This window comes from Anomaloglossus baeobatrachus, chromosome 1, assembly GCF_048569485.1.
Source record: "Anomaloglossus baeobatrachus isolate aAnoBae1 chromosome 1, aAnoBae1.hap1, whole genome shotgun sequence".
Lineage (NCBI taxonomy): Eukaryota > Metazoa > Chordata > Amphibia > Anura > Aromobatidae > Anomaloglossus > Anomaloglossus baeobatrachus.
The window spans coordinates 920,775,680-920,796,315 of record NC_134353.1 but is presented as its reverse complement, the minus strand read 5'-3'; the positions used below and the strand labels follow the sequence as shown (position 1 = coordinate 920,796,315).

The window sequence follows — 20,636 nt, the reverse complement described above, 5'->3', positions numbered from 1 at the left end:
ATTCTACTCTATACACATGCACCCGTATAGGGCCGGCTTCAGCAACCGGCACACCTGGGCATGTGCCAGGGCCCTGGACAGCTGGGGCAGGCCTTCTCGCTGGCGTCAGGGGCAGTGATGTATTCTGCGGCCCCTGGGCTGATTTCCGAGGACCACAGTGCTCGATTGCTGGCTGCCAGCCCTTTAAATCCACACTTGAACGTAGGGTTCACTGTTGAACGCTGTGTGCATGAAACTTCATCTGTTGGCGGAGCTAGAGCGTGGTGTGCTCCTGTCCCACAGATGAAGAGAGAAAGGAGCCACAGCGCCAGCATCCCACTGAGCTGTATGCCACCCCCACCCGTTCTGTATGTCCCCCACTCCAGTGCCCCCCAGAGCTGTATGCCTGCTTCACCCCAGTTCTGTATACCCCCCAGACCAGTATGTACCAGTATGTCCCCCCCAATCCAGTGCTGTATAACCACGGAGCTGTATGCCCACCCAACCCCAGTTCTGTATACTCCCCAGAGCTGTATGTCCGCCACCCCAGTGCTCAATGCCCACCGTAAGCTGTATATCCCCCAGAGCTGTATATCTCCTGTATATCTCCCCACCCCAGTACTGTATACCCCTCAGGGCTGTATGTCCCCAAACCCCAGGATGGAGTTAAGTGGCGTGCACCTTTTATTTGGTGGCTTTTTACACCTGTGGACTTCTCAAGACTGTAAGCGCCAAGGGTGCACATTAGAGTTGAACGAGTACCTAACTATTCGTACTCGCGATACTCATAACGAGTACTGTCTACTAGTCGTGCATTCCTTCCAAATAGTGTGTGCAGTGCAAGTCATTGGGGAAAAACTTGCAAAGTAACGAGTAACCTGAATGCCGTATTATTCGTGCGAGTAGCAAATAGTGCGGAATTCGGGTTAAGGCGGCGTTACACACAAAGATTTATCATGCGATCACATTAGCGATCGCACCCGCCCCCGTCGTTTGTGCATCACAGGCAATTTATTGCCCGTGGCGCACAAAGTCGTTAAACCCCGTCACACGTACTCACCTCTCGGACGACCTCGCTGTGGGCGGCGAACATCCTCTTCCTGAAGGGGGAGGGGCGTTCGGCATCACAGCGTCGTCACAAAGCGGCCGCCCAATAAAAGCGGAGGGGCGGAGATGAGCGGGACGTAACATCCCGCCCACCTCCTTCCTTCTTCATTGCCGGCGGGACGCAGGTAAGTTGTTGTTCGTCGTTCCCGAGGTGTCACACGTAGCGATGTGCGCTGCCTCGGGAATGACGAACAACCAGCGCGCAGAAGGAGGAACGACATTATGGAAATGAACGACATGTCAACGAGCAACGATAAGGTGAGTATTTTTGCTCGTTAACAGTCGTTCGGAGGTGTCACACAGTATGACATCTCTAACGATGCCGGATGTGGGTCACAAATTCCATGACCCCGACGACATCGCTCGATATATCGTACCGTGTAACACCGCCTTTACTCTTACATTGCAAGTTTTCCCCCATTGACTTGCATTGCACACTCTATTCGGAATGAATACGCGAGTATTAGACAGTGTTCGTTATGAGCATAGCGAGTACAAATAGTTAGGTACTCGCTCAGCTCTAGTGCACATCCATCGAAAGTGATAAAAGTTCCTCCTTCCAGCTGACTGCACCTGTTGCATGAGAGAACCGCTCATAAATCATTACTGGCGTGTGAAGCGTGCGGACGGCGCGATACAGCTCTGCCCTTTGCACTTTACAGATTTATTTTCTGCCTGCATACAGTCCGCCTCATGAATAATGCCAGATATATAACAACTCAAAACATCATTATTCCAAGAGAATCAGTAGCTACAGACACCGAGCTCAATACCAAAACGTCATTAGTCCACGCTATAATATAAAGAACGAGTCATAATTCTACATACGTTAGAGAAATAAAGAGTTAAAAGGTATAACAAAATGTATTTTGAATGTTTATGCTTATGACTTAGTATAGAGATTAGCAAGAATGTAAGTCGTGTCCTTCAATTTGTATAAACATACGATTTTCTGCACACCTGTGACTCAGATAAGAGATAAGCAGACATATTATTAAATTCCTTGCTCCAATTAGTAAATGCCTTATTCCAATTAGTAAATTCCAAAGAAGTTACGTTTACGTATAGATTTAAATTAATAAGAAACGGACAGATAATACTTGAGTGTATATGGTATTGTAATATAAGGGTATAAAAGTTCTTCTGATATTGTCACGATGACTATGGGACAGCGGGGAACTGGGGCTCCTAATCTGTCCCTCAAACTAGGTACCCTATTCTGTACCTGATCTCAGAGATACTCCTGATGGTAGAGAGGTCTGAGTCTCCTTCCTGGCCCTGTTCCTGATCAGTTCGGATCTGATTACCTCTCTCCCTCGCTCTAGGGAGGGATGAGACCAGAGTGTGTTGAAAGGGAGGGATGAGACCGGAGTGTGTTGAAATGGAGGGACGAGACCGGAGTGTGTTGAAATGGAGGGACGAGACCGGAGTGTGTTGAAATGGAGGGATGAGACCGGAGTGTGTTGAAATGGAGGGACGAGACCGGAGTGTGTTGAAATGGAGGGACGAGACCGAAGTGTGCTGAAAGGGAGGGACGAGACAGGACTGTGTTGAAAGGTAGGGACGAGACCGGAGTGCGTTGAAATGGAGGGACGAGACTGGAGTGCGTTGAAATGGAGGGACGAGACAGGAGTGCGTTGAAAGGGAGGGATGAGACCGGAGTGCGTTGAAAGGGAGGGACGAGACCGGAGTGCGTTGAAAGGGAGGGACGAGACCAAAGTGTGTTGACAGGGAGGTACAAGACCGGAGTGTGTTGAAAGGGAGGGACCAGACCGGAGTGTGTTGAAAGGGAGGGACGAGACCGCAGTGTGTTGAATGGGAGGGACAAGATCGGAGTGTGTAGAAAGAGAGGGACGAGACCGAAGTGTGTTGAAAGGGAGGGCGGAGACCGGAGTGTGTTGAAAGGGAGGGCGGAGACCAGAGTGCGTTGAAAGGGAGGGCCGAGACCGGAGTGCGTTGAAAGGGAGGGCCGAGACCGGAGTGCGTTGAAAGGGAGGGCCGAGACCGGAGTGCGTTGAAAGGGAGGGCCGAGACCGGAGTGCGTTGAACGGGACGGACGAGAGCGGAGTGCGTTGAACGGGACGGACGAGAGCGGAGTGCGTTGACAGGGACGTACGAGACCGGAGTGCGGTGAAAGGGAGGGACGAGACCGGAGTGTGTTGAAAGGGAGGGACGAGAGCGGAGTGTGTTGAAAGGGAGGGACGAGACCGGAGTGCGTTGAAAGGGAGGGCCGAGACCGGAGTGCGTTGAAAGGGAGGGCCGAGACCGGAGTGCGTTGAACGGGACGGACGAGAGCGGAGTGCGTTGAACGGGACGGACGAGAGCGGAGTGCGTTGACAGGGACGTACGAGACCGGAGTGCGGTGAAAGGGAGGGACGAGACCGGAGTGTGTTGAAAGGGAGGGACGAGACCGGAGTGTGTTGAAAGGGAGGGACGAGACCGGAGTGCGTTGAAAGGGAGGGACGAGACCGGAGTGCGTTGAAAGGGAGGGCCGAGACCGGAGTGCGTTGAACGGGAGGGACGAGAGCAGAGTGTGTTGACAGAGAGGTACGAGACCGGAGTGTGTCGAAAGGGAGGGACGAGACCGGAGTGTGTCGAAAGGGAGGGACGAGACCGGAGTGTGTCGAACGGGAGGGACGAGACTGGAGTGTGTCGAACGGGAGGGACGAGAGCGGAGTGCGTTGAAAGGGAGGGCTGAGACCGGAGTGCGTTGAAAGGGAGGGACGAGACCGGAGTGCGTTGAAAGGGAGGGATGAGACCGGAGTGCGTTGAAAGGGAGGGACGAGACCGGAGTGCGTTGAAAGGGAGGGACGAGACCAAAGTGTGTTGACAGGGAGGTACAAGACCGGAGTGTGTTGAAAGGGAGGGACCAGACCGGAGTGTGTTGAAAGGGAGGGACGAGACCAAAGTGTGTTGAAAGGGAGGGACGAGACTGAAGTGTGTTGAAAGGGAGGGACGAGACCGCAGTGTGTTGAATGGGAGGGACAAGACCGGAGTGTGTAGAAAGAGAGGGACGAGACCGAAGTGTGTTGAAAGGGAGGGCGGAGACCGGAGTGTGTTGAAAGGGAGGGCGGAGACCGGAGTGCGTTGAAAGGGAGGGCCGAGACCGGAGTGCGTTGAAAGGGAGGGCCGAGACCGGAGTGCGTTGAAAGGGAGGGCCGAGACCGGAGTGCGTTGAAAGGGAGGGCCGAGACCGGAGTGCGTTGAAAGGGAGGGCCGAGACCGGAGTGCGTTGAACGGGACGGACGAGAGCGGAGTGCGTTGAACGGGACGGACGAGAGCGGAGTGCGTTGACAGGGACGTACGAGACCGGAGTGCGGTGAAAGGGAGGGACGAGACCGGAGTGTGTTGAAAGGGAGGGACGAGACCGGAGTGTGTTGAAAGGGAGGGATGAGACCGGAGTGCGTTGAAAGGGAGGGACGAGACCGGAGTGCGTTGAAAGGGAGGGCCGAGACCGGAGTGTGTCGAAAGGGAGGGACGAGACCGGAGTGTGTCGAACGGGAGGGACGAGACTGGAGTGTGTCGAACGGGAGGGACGAGAGCGGAGTGCGTTGAAAGGGAGGGCTGAGACCGGAGTGCGTTGAAAGGGAGGGCTGAGACCGGAGTGCGTTGAAAGGGAGGGACGAGACCAGAGTGCGTTGAAAGGGAGGGACGAGACCGGAGTACGTTGAAGGGGAGGGACGAGACCGGAGTGCGTTGAAAGGGAGGGACGAGAGCGGAGTGCGTTGAAAGGGAGGGACGAGAGCGGAGTGCGTTGAATGGGAGGGACGAGACCGGAGTGCGTTGAACGGGAGGGACAAGAGCGGAGTGCGTTGAAAGGGAGGGCCGAGACCGGAGTGCGTTGAACGGAAGGGACGAGAGCGGAGTGCGTTGAACGGGAGGGACGAAAGCGGAGTGCGTTGACAGGGAGGTACGAGACCGGAGTGCGTTGAAAGGGAGGGACGAGAGCGGAGTGCGTTGAAAGGGAGGGACGAGAGCGGAGTGCGTTGAACGGGAGGGACGAGAGCGGAGTGCGTTGAACGGGAGGGACGAGAGCGGAGTGCGTTGAAAGGGAGGGCCGAGACCGGAGTGCGTTGAAAGGGAGGGACGAGAGCGAAGTGCGTTGAACGGGAGGGATGAGAGCGGAGTGCGTTGAACGGGAGGGACGAGAGCGGAGTGCGTTGACAGGGAGGTACGAGACCGGAGTGCGTTGAAAGGGAGGGACGAGACCGGAGTGCGTTGAAAGGGAGGGACGAGACCGGAGTGCGTTGAAAGGGAGGAACGAGACCGGAGTGCGTTGAACGGGAAGGACGAGAGCGGAGTGTATTGAACGGGAGGGACGAGAGCGGAGTGCTTTGACAGGGAGGGACGAGACCGGAGTGTGTAGAAAGGGAGGGACGAGACCGGAGTGTGTAGAAAGGGAGGGACGAGACCGGAGTGTGTAGAAAGGGAGGGACGAGACCGGAGTGTGTTGAAAGGGAGGGACGAGACCGGAGTGTGTTGAAAGGGAGGGACGAGACCGGAGTGTGTTGAAAGGGAGGGACGAGACCGGAGTGCGTTGAAAGGGAGGGACGAGACCGGAGTGCGTTGAAAGGGAGGGACGAGAGCGGAGTGCGTTGAACGGGAGGGACGAGAGCGGAGAGCGTTGAAAGGGAGGGACGAGACCGGAGTGCGTTGAAAGGGAGGGACGAGACCGGAGTGCGTTGAAAGGGAGGGCCGAGACCGGAGTGCGTTGAAAGGGAGGGCCGAGACCGGAGTGCGTTGAAAGGGAGGGCCGAGACCGGAGTGCGTTGAAAGGGAAGGCCGAGACCGGAGTGTGTTGAAAACCACAGCTAAAGACAGAGAAGAGAGAAAAACAAAACTGTTGCACACAACGCGCACACACAAAGATAAAGACAATAAGACATTCAGGAGGAAAAACAAGAGCAGGAAGGAAGTACAAAAAAGGGGGTAAATTTCCACAACCACTCCAAGTAATAGTCACAACTAAGCACAACGGTCACCAGAGAGTCTGGGACACCGCACCTCACAGACCAACATACAATAAACTATAGTTAAAATGGGTAGAAGGTTTCAACCAGCATAAATAGGAGTAGAGCAGATGTGATAGTTCTCCCCACAACATGTGATTTAAAGGAGCAAGATTACCAGCAGAGATTAACCCTTGCTAGCTTGCCTATGAATCAACACACACCAGGTTGATGCCCGAGTCTGCCTGTGGTGATCCCAGACACCAGAGAAACCATCGAGCAAAGTGCTAAAATCTTCAATCTGAACAGAGCCCAATGCCGCCATGACAGTAGACGTAGTTTGTACAAAACTCTGTGTGACAGTTGTATTATTTGACAAACAACTTCTTGCCTTGTCCCTTTGCTGGAAGAATAAATAAAAATCTCTTGCTTCAAATGAATCCGTGCCTCAAGAAATAATTTCTCTAACAACTTATTAAACCAAAAAGTGTCCGGTAGTCACACGAGAACATTTTTTTTTTTTTTTTGATAGGCTTAAATAACTGCATATTGCTTATAATATGGTTTGAAATTTGGCTACAAGTCCCGGTAAGTTCATTGGTTGTCGTAATAGGGAGACATCTGCTGAAAGACTCCATTTAGATATGGTCCATCAGTGTGCCCTACACCACTCCTTCCAGCGCTCGGTATTGTGCTTGGTGGTGTAAGGCTGCATGTAGCTGCTCGACCATGAAGCTCCCGGAGGGGGGACAGTGTTTGTGCTGATGTTAAAGTGTTTGGACACTACTGATGCACATTCCTTACAATAGGTCATAGATGTATAATCAGTGAGGGTGTGACACCCGGAACCCCCACCGATCAGCTGTCACCGGCGCCAGATGGAAGTTCTGAAATGCTACCGGAACTCAACAAGTCCATCACTTCTATAGGGGCTGCGGTACTGAAAATCCGCCCTATATTCCAATGATGCTGATTATCCTTACCTATATTTTAATAATATGAGTTTAGGTTTTAGAGATATTTATTGTTGAATTGTTATCCAAATTCGACAACAGTGTAGTCCGCCCTCTCTTATTAATTGACAGGTGACTCTTCATTCAGTGATCTGTCTATCCCAATTGATAGCTAGTGCAAGTGCCGTCATTCTCCAGGGTGGTGCATGCGCAAGACCATCCTGAAGAAGAAGACAGCCACTGGTATAGGTATAGTTTGTAGATTGCGCCATACACTGACAATCATCTTCTCTCCTGCTGTTTGTTCCCACACTGATCGTCCTAGTGAAGAAGACTATGTGGCACAGTCTGCAAACTATGCCAGTGTTCTTCATCAGGACAGCTCTGTGCATGCGCCGACCCGGGGAATGACGGCGTTTGCACTAATCTTAGGTAGGAGATGGAAATCATTGAAAGAAGACTCACCTGTCAATCCCTGACAGGCGGTGGGTGAGGGCTGCACTGGTGATTAATTTGCATAACAATTTAACAATTAGTTACTCCACAATGTAATCCCAGATTTCTAAAATAAAGGAAAGAATGTAATCAGTATTATGGTACCTTTACATACAGTAGATGGCATTAGATTGGGGAAGAAATACCTGATGACAGGTTTGAATTAAAGGGAATCTGTCAGCAGGTTTTGCTATGTAATCTGAGGGCAGCAGGAGGTAGGGGTTGAGATAATGATTGTAAGTGTGTTTTATCAGCAGAAGATTATCACTGCTGGACTAGTTGCCTGTGTCTCTGCTGGTTTGAATACAATGAGTGTTTTATCAGCAGGAAATTATCACTGCTGGACTAGCTGCCCATGTGTCTACTGGTCTGACCACAACCTCTTCCCTGATAAGCAGCTTACTGTCAATAAACAATGTACACAGAGCTGTGGTGTGGGCGGGGTCAGCTAACTGAGCTCTGCTACATTTAAAATCTCTGATATTGTTACAACTATCGCACCCAGTAAGCTAAGGGATACATTATATCAGTGTTTCTCAACTCCAGTCCTCAAGACCCACCAACAGATCATGTTTTCAGGTTTTCCTCAATGTTAAACAGGGAATAATTCCATCACCTGTGCAACATTAAGGAAATCCTTAAAACCTGATTGAGGAAAACCTGAAAACATGATCTGTTGGTGGGTCTTGAGGACTGGAGTTGAGAAACACTGCATTATATGAATCAGAGTCTCTTTGCCTACTATATACTGCTCTCAGATGAGGTAGTAAAACCCTGCTGATAGATTCCCTTTAAAAACTGCTCCAAAAGCATCACAGCTTTATTCAAAACCCAATACTGACACCTAGTGGCAATACATTGTAGTGGTTGCATTTACATTTTCCACGTTGAAATATAACGATGCATCATAAAGAACTGGAAATAAGACAATTATGTCCTTGTCACGTTCATATTCTAACAAAAATACAAATCTTCCAAAACAGAACACATCTAAGAGACACTGAAAATAAAGACTTTCACTGTTTTACTTGTTAGAAAACCCTGTTTAAAAACATTTTCTTTGACATCCAGTAGAGCTGAAAAGGTCTTGTCCACGGCACAACCATAAGCCAGGAGGTAACGTATAAAATTCAGGGAGCAGACAGAGACATGGTCAGGAAGAGGTCAGAGGTCAGAAGCCAGGAGGTAACATATATAAGATTCAGGGAGTAGACAGAGACTTGGTCAGAGGTCAGAAGCCAGGAGGTAAAGTATAGAGTTCAGGGAGCAGACAGAGACATGGTAAGAAAGAGGTCAGAAGCCAGGAGGTAATGTATAAGGTTCAGGAAGCAGACAGAGACATGGTAAGAAAGAGGTCAGAGGTCAGAAGCAAGGAGGTAATGTATAAGGTTCAGGGAGCAGACAGTGACATGGTCAGAAAGAGGTCAGAGGTCAGAAGCCAGGAGGTAATGTATAAGGTTCAGGGAGCAGACAGAGACATGGTCAGAAAGAGGTCAGAAGCCAGGATGTAATGTATAAGGTTCAGAGAGCAGACAGAGACATGGTCAGGAGGTCCGAGGTCAAAAGTCAGGGAGTAGACATTTGCGTACCCAATGAGGTGTTAGTACAGTGAAAACCCCGCAAAAAGTGACCCCAATTTGGAAACTGCACCTATCAAGCATCCATCTAAGAGTATAGTGAACATTTTTACTCCACAGGGGCTTCACAGATTTGGCTGGTGAAAATGAATATAAATATCGTGTTCAACATATTGTTTGGGTCATGGTGATATAGTCTGTTATATAATGGGGAAATACTAAGTGAATGGTGAAAATAGGAGTGGAAACCCTGTGTGTAGGGAAGGGCGAGATGGTGACCCGTTAAAACCTTTCGCTGGACCTTGGTTCTCCTGAAGTCCGCACCTGGTTCCGCACCTATGCGCCGAGCAGGATACCTGGCCCTCGTTGACCCTAGGTGATGAACAGGCGGTATGAGTGCTAGTCAACCCCACTAAATCCTAAAGAACACGCAGGGAAAACAAACAGGGAAAGCAAATAACTTATCTCCAAGATGACTTAGAGGAATAGCAACATAAGACGTTTCTTCAGATGATGACAAGCCGACTGCTTGCAATCAGGACCATATAGCATCTTGACTCTATCACCAGCAACTTACCAAGGGGAAATGCAGGTATGTAAAGACACAGAGGGTGAGGGGTTGATAATTAGCAGCTAAAAGGAAAAGATCTCCACAAGCTCCAAAAGAGGAAAGAATAAACCCTAACAGAGAAGACACACAACTCCAGTCACACGACAGAGAAAAGGATGCAATATCAAGGAGCAGTTTGTGCAGCCAAATGCAGCGACCTTCTGCAGCCGGACACCACAGGGTTGTATGTCAACGGTAACACATACAAGTGGGAGCTACACACTCTCACTATAACTGGGTAGTACTGGGAGGAGATTGTGAAATCCCCACTTCATTTTTCCTCTTCAGTAAACCATAAATTGACTCAATTATACATTATTCACCAAGCATACCTAACCGCAGCAAGGTTGCACCGAATGGGTAGATCACCCTCTTCAGCCTGTTTGCGGGGTCACACCTCAAACGCTGATTTATGGCACATGGTTTGGACTTGTCCGATTAGTCCATCCTTCTGGAAAAGTAAAGTTCCCTTCCTATCCTCCCTGATATCCATTCCCTTTCCACTAGATCCTAAAATATGTTAATTTGTGAGACAGGCGGAAGAAATATGGAGTCATCATCCCAAAATCTTTATAGAAAACTTTATTTATTGCCTTTGAAGTTTATACCGGTGTTTCCCCGAAAATAAGACAGTCTTATATTAATTTTGGCTCCAAAAGATGATGCCCTATGGCTTATTTTTGGGGATGTCTTGTATTTTGTATTGTTGCAGTGACTTGGCCGTTAATGAAAAATGAATATTCACCATTTCCCCCACCCACCCCTCTGCTGGCATCAGTGATTGGAACTTGTGTTAATGAAAAAATGAATAATCACCCCCGTACCCCAGCCACCCTTGTACACAGTGTCAGTGAATTAATAATTAATTTTATTAATTTATATAGCGCTATTAATTCCATAGCACTTTACATACATTGGCAAAACTGTCCCCATTGGGGCTCACAATCTAGAGTCCTTATCTGTATGTCTTTGGAGTGTGGGAGGAAACCGGAGTACCCGGAGGAAACCCACGCAAACACGGGGAGAACATACAAACTCCTTGCAGATGTTGTCCTTGGTGGGATTTGAACCCAAGACCCCAGCGCTGCAAGGCTGCAGTGCTAACCACTGAGCCACCGTGCCGCCCACAATTCACTCAGACTGCCATATAGAGAGTATGTGCCCACGATCCGGGCTTGGGTGGTTGAGGTCTCTCTCTTCTGTTCTCCCCGCGGAGAACGCTCCGCAGCAATAAAATGACATGCTTGTGACTCGGAAAGCCGCACCGCAGGTCAGTTTACGCTGCGAGCCGCACACGTACAGTGGGCAGATTTCTAGAAATCTTATCCAATGTGCTTGTACTGTACATCGCAGCGTTTTGGACGCAGCTGAAACATATTGCGTCCAAAACGTTGTGAACACTGATCGTGGCCACGCAGCCTAACTATCCGGGGATCACAGTGCAATGGTCGCCGGCGGCTCTCTTTTCAGCTGCATAGAACTACACACCGACAAGCTCAGGTAGTATCTGACTGATGAGTAAAGCTGTGCTGATCTTGTAGCTTTCACCTTTCTTGTGTTAAGAAATTATATGCTTTCTCAGGTCTTGTGACATTTCTCTTCCATGTGGTGCCATTGCTGACAGCAAGAAATGGGAAGATGTTTTCTTTATTACGTAAAGTCCTTTTACAGTCCTGTCTGCTGGACACTTGTGTAATGAACAGTTAGACTTACCTGTGGTTGAATTCTGGTTAATTAAAATTTTGTAGACTAAACTTTAGTTTTGCTTCTAAGACTTTCATTGAGAGTGTAAGGATTTTTGCAACATAGACTTACACTGGATATATTGTTTATTTATACTTTAATCACTTTTTTTTCCAATAAAATCCTATTTAGAAAAAAATAATTTTGTCCCAATATTTATTTTTTCAGTGACCAGGGTGTATGAAAACTTGTTTTTGACGGACGTGTTTGTGTTTTTCTAGAAAAAAAAAGGTGACAAAGTACCGTATTTTTTGTTTTATAAGACGCACCGGATTTTAAGACGCACCCCAAATTTAGAGATAAAAAAGGTAAAAAAATAAAAATAAAAATGGGGTCCGTCTTATACTCCGGTGTTGTCTTACCGGAGGGGGGCAGCAGTGGTGGTGAAGTGGGGTCACAGGAGGCAGAGGTTGTGCTGGCAGCCACGGTAGGTCCGTGGTGACAGCGGCGGCGGGACAGTGGCGTCGGCAGGGGGTCAGTGGTGGAACAGGCCGGTGCTTTGAGTGTCCCAGTCTGTCCGCAGTCCCAGTCTGTCCGCGGTCCCGGTTCAAATGATGGCGCCTAGAGCGGCGCATGCGCAGATGGAGCTCTCATCCAAAAGTTCCATCTGCACACGCACTGATTCCCAGCGCCATCATTTGAAACTGGGACCGCGTACACACTGGGACACCTGCTGCACAGCCACTGCAGTCCGCACAGCCTTCCGCACGCACGCACAGAGTGGCAGCCAGCAGGCCACCGACCCACACAGAGAGGCAGCCGGCACCGACAGGCACCTGGCTGCCCGCACACAGGCACCCAGCCGCCCGCATGCAGCCACAGGCACCAGGTGGCCGCACAGACAGCTCCCCTCCTGGTATGCTGTATTTGGATTGTAAGACGCACCCCTCATTTTCCTTCCAAATTATTGGGAGGAAAAGTGCGTCTTATAATCTGAAAAATACGGTAACCAAAAATATAGGAATTTTGTATTTTATTTTTTACTTGGGAGAGCCAATGGACAGGTTAGCTTAAGAGAATTTGCATAGATCATTAACACACCGATGCACTAGACACGGCCAGTGCACGCATTTTCGCCGCTTTGCTCTACTGATCAGTTTGCCAAATGGGGGTCAGACCACCCTACCAATCACACATTCATAGATCATTAATATTACTTCTGCTGAATGGCAACACTGACGGCAAACCCATATGAAGAGAAACTGAAACACCGAGTATATGAAAAAGTTGAAGAACTTTTTATTTATGCACCAATTATTTACATTACAGTAAGTCCAATATTGTAATACCTAATATAAAACCCCCCATAAAGAACAGAGAAGTCGGCTGAGTGGTCATTCGGATAACGATCTCCTCCCCCGACTCCCCCCATACAGGGAAACACTCGGCCAGGAGCTTCTGTGTTCTCGGTGACATAGCCGCAGACAGACTCCTGACAGCAGCTTATCCAGTGGAGAGTAGAAAAATCGGGGGTTCAAATCCAACATGTCGGATCTTTCTCTGCCCAAACATCATCTACCGGGGAAGAGTCGGGAGGCCCCCATACAGACTGTCGTCCGATCCTGCCGATATCGGCGAATCCAGAGGACTTTTGTCTAGTGTGCACGGAGGCCTTAATGTCAGGTCAAAAGTGAAAAGTTCAAACAGTTTGCTTTTGCAGGCAGGTTTCCTTTTTATCCTTGGCCTGTTGAAGGGCCGGCGAGTCCTTCCTTCATCTGTAGTGTAAGTGGAGGCCAATGAGGTTCTAGCAGATGACATACCGGACGATTCCTTTCCCTCGCAGCTCCCGGACGCGGTGGCAGTGCCTCAGGATGCTCAGCATGCTATGGAACCGCTTATCCACCTTCAACTGGGTGAATTCTTTGATATCTGTGTCGACTATAAAAAATTGCCCTTGGTGGAAAAATAAAAGGAGTTAGAAGCAGAATAAAAAGCGATCACTACTTACAAGTACTAGTATTGCCTCCTGCCAATTTACTGAACTCCACCAACTTTTTGGAGGCAACTTTGCTGCATTGACTTCGTCTAGTGTATACCTTCTCCAGGATCACTAATAGGAGGTTATACCTGACTACCATGATGCAGATATGCAACCCAGCTTCAGAGAGGTCTCATGGTCATGACCGGAAGTGTCGGGACTTATGTTTGTGCGCACTGAGACTAAATCCAGCGTCTGAGAAGGTGACAACATACAGGATGTCCCCTGCCTCACCGCCCGCAGCACCCAACCTGCAGCAGCCCAGCGCAGAGCCCACCGCATCGCTCCTGCCTCCTGTCAACATTCTCCACCATTCTTGCCCCCTGGTAAGCTACATTCCTGGATGTTATCTATGCGTCACAGCACCACAGCATCGCCCCTGCCTCCTGTCACCATTATCTATCAACCCTCCCATAAGCTACATTCGAATTCTAAGACGCACCCCTCATTTTCCTCCCAACGTTTTGGGAGAAAAAGTGTGTAAAAAGACTAGTCCGCCCTCTTAGCATGTTATCATGCCCACAGGGGCATGCTAACATGCTATTGAATGCCTAGTGTCATTGGCAGTGATGCGCGTACCTCTGTGAAGGATGTTGGCGGTGCGGTCTTCAAATAATGGCGCCTGGTAGTCGGCACGTGCGCAGATGGAGCTCTCGGCTCAAGAGCTCATCTGCGCATGCGCCGTCTCCGGACCATTAATGTCCCAGTATTGGACTTAAAAAAAAAAAATGCCGCCGGGGTGTAGCATACGCAGATGAGATCTCATCTTGACAGTGAGCCAATAACTCAGTCTGAGCACTCGCCGACTCAGGGCGCCTTTGAAGCCCGCACGCCAACATCTTCAGGATGTCCCCTGTGTCACCACCTACAGCGCTCAGCTCGCAGCACAGAGCAGCACACAGCCTGCAGCGTCAGCACCATCGCTACTGCGTCCTGTCATCATTCTTATCCCCCGGTAAGCTACATTCATGGATATTTTCTCTGTCTCACAGCGCCATCGAGCATCTGGGACACCAGCTGCACAGCCTGGAGCACCGCCCTGCTCCACGACCACCCCTGCCTCTTGGGATCCCCGCACCACCACCGGACTAGAAGACGGACTACCCTGTTTTCCTCTAAACTTGGGGTGTGTCTTTTAATCCGATGCGTCTTATAAAATAAAAAAATATGGTACTTTTTCTAAAGATCACTTTATCTATGAAAGTGTATACATGGACAGTTAGGCAGGGATTAGCAATATATACCCAGAACTGCTCGTGGCTCTGGGTGCATATTGCACCTGACAGGTTCCCTTTAAGGGTTTAAAGTGGTTGTATCCAATGTTGACGGAGGCTTGGATTCTGTAAAGATAACAATATTACCATACTAAACCTACTGTCATCTTTAGGGGAAAAAACTGAAGCCAGCTACGCGGTCTGCGCCAGCACTAGAAGTGATGATACCATAATTCCCTTCACAGGACCGCTGCAGCCTATGATTGGCTGCAGCAGTCAGGTATCTAGAACACTGTGCGTCACTGGATGCTGCTCAAATACAGAAGTCCCCTGTAATAGGATCTGATCCTGGCTGCTTAGATGTTTTGATGCCACTGGCAATAGCGACTGTGGCATCTCATAAGTTTGAGAGAGTGAAGGGGTCACCCCCCTTTTGGAAAACCCCTCTAACATCCCAAAATATGCATAGTCCTTCACCAACCAAGATTCGATCATGAACGTACAGGATAGAGAGAGAGATAGAGAGATACAGTGCCTACAAGTAGTATTCAACCCCCTGCAGATTTAGCAGGTTTACACATTCGGAATTAACTTGGCATTGTGACATTTGGACTGTAGATCAGCCTGGAAGTGTGAAATGCACTGCAGCAAAAAAGAATGTTATTTGTTTTTTTTTTAAATTGTGAAAAGTTTATTCAGAGGGTCATTTATTATTCAACCCCTCAAACCACAAGAATTCTGTTTGGTTCCCCTAAAGTATTAAGAAGTATTTCAGGCACAAAGAACAATGAGCTTCACCTGTTTGGATTAATTATCTCTTTTTCCAGCCTTTTCTGACTAATTAAGACCCTCCCCAAACTTGTGAACAGCACTCATACTTGGTCAACATGGGAAAGACAAAGGAGCATTCCAAGGCCATCAGAGACAAGATCGTGGAGGGTCACAAGGCTGGCAAGGGGTACAAAACCCTTTCCAAGGAGTTGGGCCTACCTGTCTCCACTGTTGGGAGCATCATCCGGAAGTGGAAGGCTTATGGAACTACTGTTAGCCTTCCACGGCCTGGACAGCCTTTGAAAGTTTCCTCCCGTGCCGAGGCCAGGCTTGTCCGAAGAGTCAAGGCTAACCCAAGGACAACAACGAAGGAGCTCCCGGGAAGATCTCATGGCAGTGGGGACATTGGTTTCAGTCAATACCATAAGTAACGTACTCCACCGCAATGGTCTCCGTTCCAGACGAGCCCGTAAGGTACCTTTACTTTCAAAGCGTCATGTCAAGGCTCGTCTACAGTTTGCTCATGATCACGTGGAGGACTCTGAGACAGACTGGTTCAAGGTTCTCTGGTCTGATGAGACCAAGATCGAGATCTTTGGTGCCAACCACACACGTGACGTTTGGAGACTGGATGGCACTGCATACGACCCCAAGAATACCATCCCTACAGTCAAGCATGGTGGTGGCAGCATCATGCTGTGGGGCTGTTTCTCAGCCAAGGGGCCTGGCCATCTGGTCCGCATCCATAGGAAGATGGATAGCACGGCCTACCTGGAGATTTTGGTCAAGAACCTCCGCTCCTCCATCAAGGATCTTAAGATGGGTCGTCATTTCATCTTCCAACAAGACAACGACCCAAAGCACACAGCCAAGAAAACCAAGGCCTGGTTCAAGAGGGAAAAAATCAAGGTGTTGCAGTGGCCTTAACCCAATTGAAAACTTGTGGAAGGAGCTCAAGATTAAAGTCCACATGAGACACCCAAAGAACCTAGATAACTTGGAGAAGATCTGCATGGAGGAGTGGGCCAAGATAACTCCAGAGACCTGTGCCGGCCTGATCAGGTCTTATAAAAGACGATTATTAGCTGTAATTGCAAACAAGTGTTATTCCACAAAATATTAAACCTAGGGGTTGAATAATAATTGACCCACACTTTTATGTTGAAAATTTATTAAAATTTAACTGAGCAACATAACTTGTTGGTTTGTAAGATTTATGCATCTGTTAATAAATCCTGCTCTTGTTTGAAGTTTGCAGCCTCTAACTTATTTGCATCTTATCAAACCTGCTAAATCTGCAGGGGGTTGAATACTACTTGTAGGCACTGTAGATAGAGAGAGAGAGAGAGATAGAGAGAGATAGATAGATAGAGAGAGAGAGATAGATAGAGAGATAGATAGAAAAAAAAAAAACGAATCCGGATCGTGCAGCCGGATTCCCGGGTCCGGATCAGACACGGATCGGACGCTACAACCGCGCGGATCCGGATTTTTACAGTTCGGGTCCGCTCAACACTACCTACAAGGCCACCATCCCCCCGTATATGTATGGGATCCATCCGCTTGTCACATTCGGCTAGTAAACCCCTTCTGCATCGTCCTCAAGTGTTCCACCTGGGTTTCAGTATCCGGTATTTTATTTTTTTGCACCCCCTTTTCTAATGGCGCTTGATATCATATCTACCTTTAGTGTCTGAAGTCTCCTCCTCTTTAAATCGCCCCAGCTGCCTCCGGGCTACGTTGCTCAGCGTCTTAAAAGGTTGATGCATAATCTTGTACTTGCCCACCACGGCCTTGTTGACTTCTTCTATAAAGTGGTTAATCTGCTCATACGTCAGGCGGTTCTTCATATATCTGTGCAGAGGAACAATGGGGAATGGTTTAGCAGATTGAGTCTGGCATCACAATACTGGGTCACTGGCAAACAGGCTCTTTAACACATTGTGCACACTTCATAGTCCAATAGCATCCTGCAAAAGCAACGTACCGTATTTTTTAGACTATAAGATGCACTTTTTTCCGAAAAATTTGGGAGGAAAGTGGGGGGGTGCGTCTTATAGTCCAGATTTGCCTGGCTTGCTGTGGGTTGGTGACGGCGGGGGAGAAAGTCACAGGAGGCAGGAGCAGGGTCGCCACTGAAGGAAGACGACGGCTGGGGGAAACATGTGTGCCTGCTATTAAAGCAGATGAATATTCACTGCTCCCCATGCCCAAAATCTCGCCCTCCTCTAGGTACTAAAGCCGTTGCTGAGAGGTGGCCGGGATTATGGGCATGGGTAGCAGTGAATATTCATAATGGATGAGCCGGCAGGTGACATGCCCAACGCTTACACGCCAAAGTCAGTCGCCGGCATCAGAAGCAGACACTGAGCACCGAGGGAGTGGAGGGAAAGGGAGTAGAATTATTTATTTATTGTGTGTTAAAAGAAAGCAGCAGAACAGGAGGCATATATTCCAAGATGGGCCCTTGATTGGGGGCATATTTACCAGGATGGGGACATATATACCAGGAAAGGACCCTGGATTGAGGACATATATACAAGGATGGGCCCAGGATGGAGGATATTTATACCAGGATGAGCACATGTATACCGGGATGGCTCCCAGGATAGAGGACATATATATCAGGATGGGTGACATATATACCAGGATGGGTGACATATATACCAGGATGGAGAACATATATAACAGGATGGGTGACATATATACCAGGATGGAGAACATATATACCAGGATGGGCCCATGATGGAGGACATAAATACCAGGATGGGGGACATATACACCAAGGAGGGGCCCTGGATGGAGGGCATTAGTACAGAATTGGAGGGCATTACCCTCATAACAGTGTCAGCAGCAGAACCCCCTAATAACAATGTGCCATGAACGCATTTTTTGCTTCAAAATTTATTTTTTTTTAAATAATTTGCTACTCTAAAACCTAAGTGCATCTTATAGTCCGAAAAATACAGTATACCTAATCTACCTTTAGTCCCTATACGTCTGACATAGGTATAGAGTATAAATTGTGCTAAACGCCTCTCGATCCGGACTTCTCAGGATTTTCTCTAGTTCTTGGAAGAATGCATTTTTTTGCTCTTTATAGGTAGAAGATAAAAAATGTTTTTTTTGTTTGTTTTTTTTTAACTTTTCTATGCATTTATTATTAGTGATGAGCGAGTACTAAAAAGCTCGGGTGCTCGAAGCTCGGGCCGAGCCTCCCAAGATACTCGTGTACTCGGCCCGAGCAACGAGCCCAATGTTATCCTATGGGAGACCCGAGTATTTTTGTGAAATGACCTCCCGGCAGCATGGAGAAACCCTAAAAATGTCACAAAAGTCTCAGAAGAGTGCTCAAATGACATGGCAACAGCATGGGGAAGACCCCTTGAAGCATTTATCACTCAAAAGTCACAGCTGTGAACAATTTTGTCCGCGTTTTACGCCATTTTTACGGACTCACCAGAAAACCTTCCAAAATGACCCCAAAATGATTTTTCATGGCGGAAATGTTAAGGGCACATACCCAATAGTGAGATAGAGCTGGTGTATGTTACTTTTTGAGATCAATACATGAAAGATTTTACGTGAAAACATTGTGTGGCACTCCGATGTCCCTGAGAAGAGACGTACATGAAGGCCTCTTGAGTCTAATGTGCCCATTTTGAGGAAGTGAGTCTTTGTAGTATTTTCCTTTGCCAGGGCAGTCCTAAATTGTGAGGTTCACCAATGCCCCTGCATACAGACGTGCATGAGGGCCTCAAAACATTAAGTGTCCATTGTCAGGAAGTGGGTGTATTATAGTATAGCCCTTAGGCAGGGCAGCCAAAAATTGGGAGGCTCCACATTGTCCCTGGGTAGAGACGTGCATGATGGCCTTTAAACCTGAAGTGCCCATTGTAAGGAAGTGGGTCTATTTCAGTATAGCCCTTTGCCAGGGCAGCCAAAAATTGGGAGGCTCCACATTGTCCCTGGGTAGAGACGTGCATGAGGGCCTCAAAACATTAAGTGTCCATTTTAAGGAAGTGGGTGTATTTCAGTATAGCCCTTAGGCAGGGCAGCCAAAAATTGGGAGGCTCCACATTGTCCCTGGGTAGAGACGTGCATGATGGCCTTTAAACCTGAAGTGCCCATTGTAAGGAAGTGGGTCTATTTCAGTATAGCCCTTTGCCAGGGCAGCCAAAAATTGGGAGGCTCCACATTGTCCCTGGGTAGAGACGTGCATGAGGGCCTCAAAACATTAAGTGTCCATTGTCAGGAAGTGGGTGTATTATAGTATAGCCCTTAGGCAGGGCAGCCAAAAATTGGGAGGCTCCACATTGTCCCTGGATAGAGACGTGCATGATGGCCTTTAAACCTGAAGTGCCCATTGTAAGGAAGTGGGTCTATTTCAGTATAGCCCTTTGCCAGGGCAGCCAAAAATTGGGAGGCTCCACATTGTCCCTGGGTAGAGACGTGCATGAGGGCCTCAAAACATTAAGTGTCCATTGTCAGGAAGTGGGTGTATTATAGTATAGCCCTTAGGCAGGGCAGCCAAAAATTGGGAGGCTCCACATTGTCCCTGGGTAGAGACGTGCATGATGGCCTTTAAACCTGAAGTGCCCATTGTAAGGAAGTGGGTCTATTTCAGTATAGCCCTTTGCCAGGGCAGCCAAAAATTGGGAGGCTCCACATTGTCCCTGGGTAGAGACGTGCATGAGGGCCTCAAAACATTAAGTGTCCATTTTAAGGAAGTGGGTGTATTTCAGTATAGCCCTTAGGCAGGGCAGCCAAAAATTGGGAGGCTCCACATTGTCCCTGGGTAGAGACGTGCATGATGGCCTTTAAACCTGAAGTGCCCATTGTAAGGAAGTGGGTCTATTTCAGTATAGCCCTTTGCCAGGGCAGCCAAAAATTGGGAGGCTCCACATTGTCCCTGGGTAGAGACGTGCATGAGGGCCTCAAAACATTAAGTGTCCATTTTAAGGAAGTGGGTGTATTATAGTATAGCCCTTAGGCAGGGCAGCCAAAAATTGGGAGGCTACACGTTGTCCCTGGGTAGAGACGTGCATGAGGGCCTCAAAACATTAAGTGTCCATTTTAAGGAAGTGGGTGTATTTCAGTATAGCCCTTAGGCAGGGCAGCCAAAAATTGGGAGGCTACACGTTGTCCCTGGGTAGAGACGTGCATGAGGGCCTCAAAACATTGTTCCCATTGCAAAGGAGCGGGTCTCCTGTCGTTGTAATGTCCATTCTGCAAAGAATGGGCGAAAAAATTTACCACT

At 48.6% G+C, this 20,636-nt stretch overlaps 1 protein-coding gene across 3 annotated transcripts in view; it reads right to left on the bottom strand.

Annotated features, from left to right (window-relative positions):
- Positions 1 to 12,663: 12,663 nt before the first annotated feature.
- The window catches only part of SKA1 (spindle and kinetochore associated complex subunit 1), a 158,330-nt gene continuing 150,357 nt past the window's right edge, over positions 12,664 to 20,636 (bottom strand). For all 3 annotated transcript variants that reach the window (XM_075327842.1, XM_075327851.1, XM_075327860.1), the window contains 2 exons: positions 17,061 to 17,230; positions 12,664 to 13,306 (listed from right to left, as the gene is read on the bottom strand). In XM_075327842.1, the coding sequence (XP_075183957.1) occupies positions 13,158 to 13,306; positions 17,061 to 17,230 (319 nt within the window). In that variant the 3' untranslated portion in view covers positions 12,664 to 13,157. The remainder of the gene's footprint in view (positions 13,307 to 17,060; positions 17,231 to 20,636) is intronic.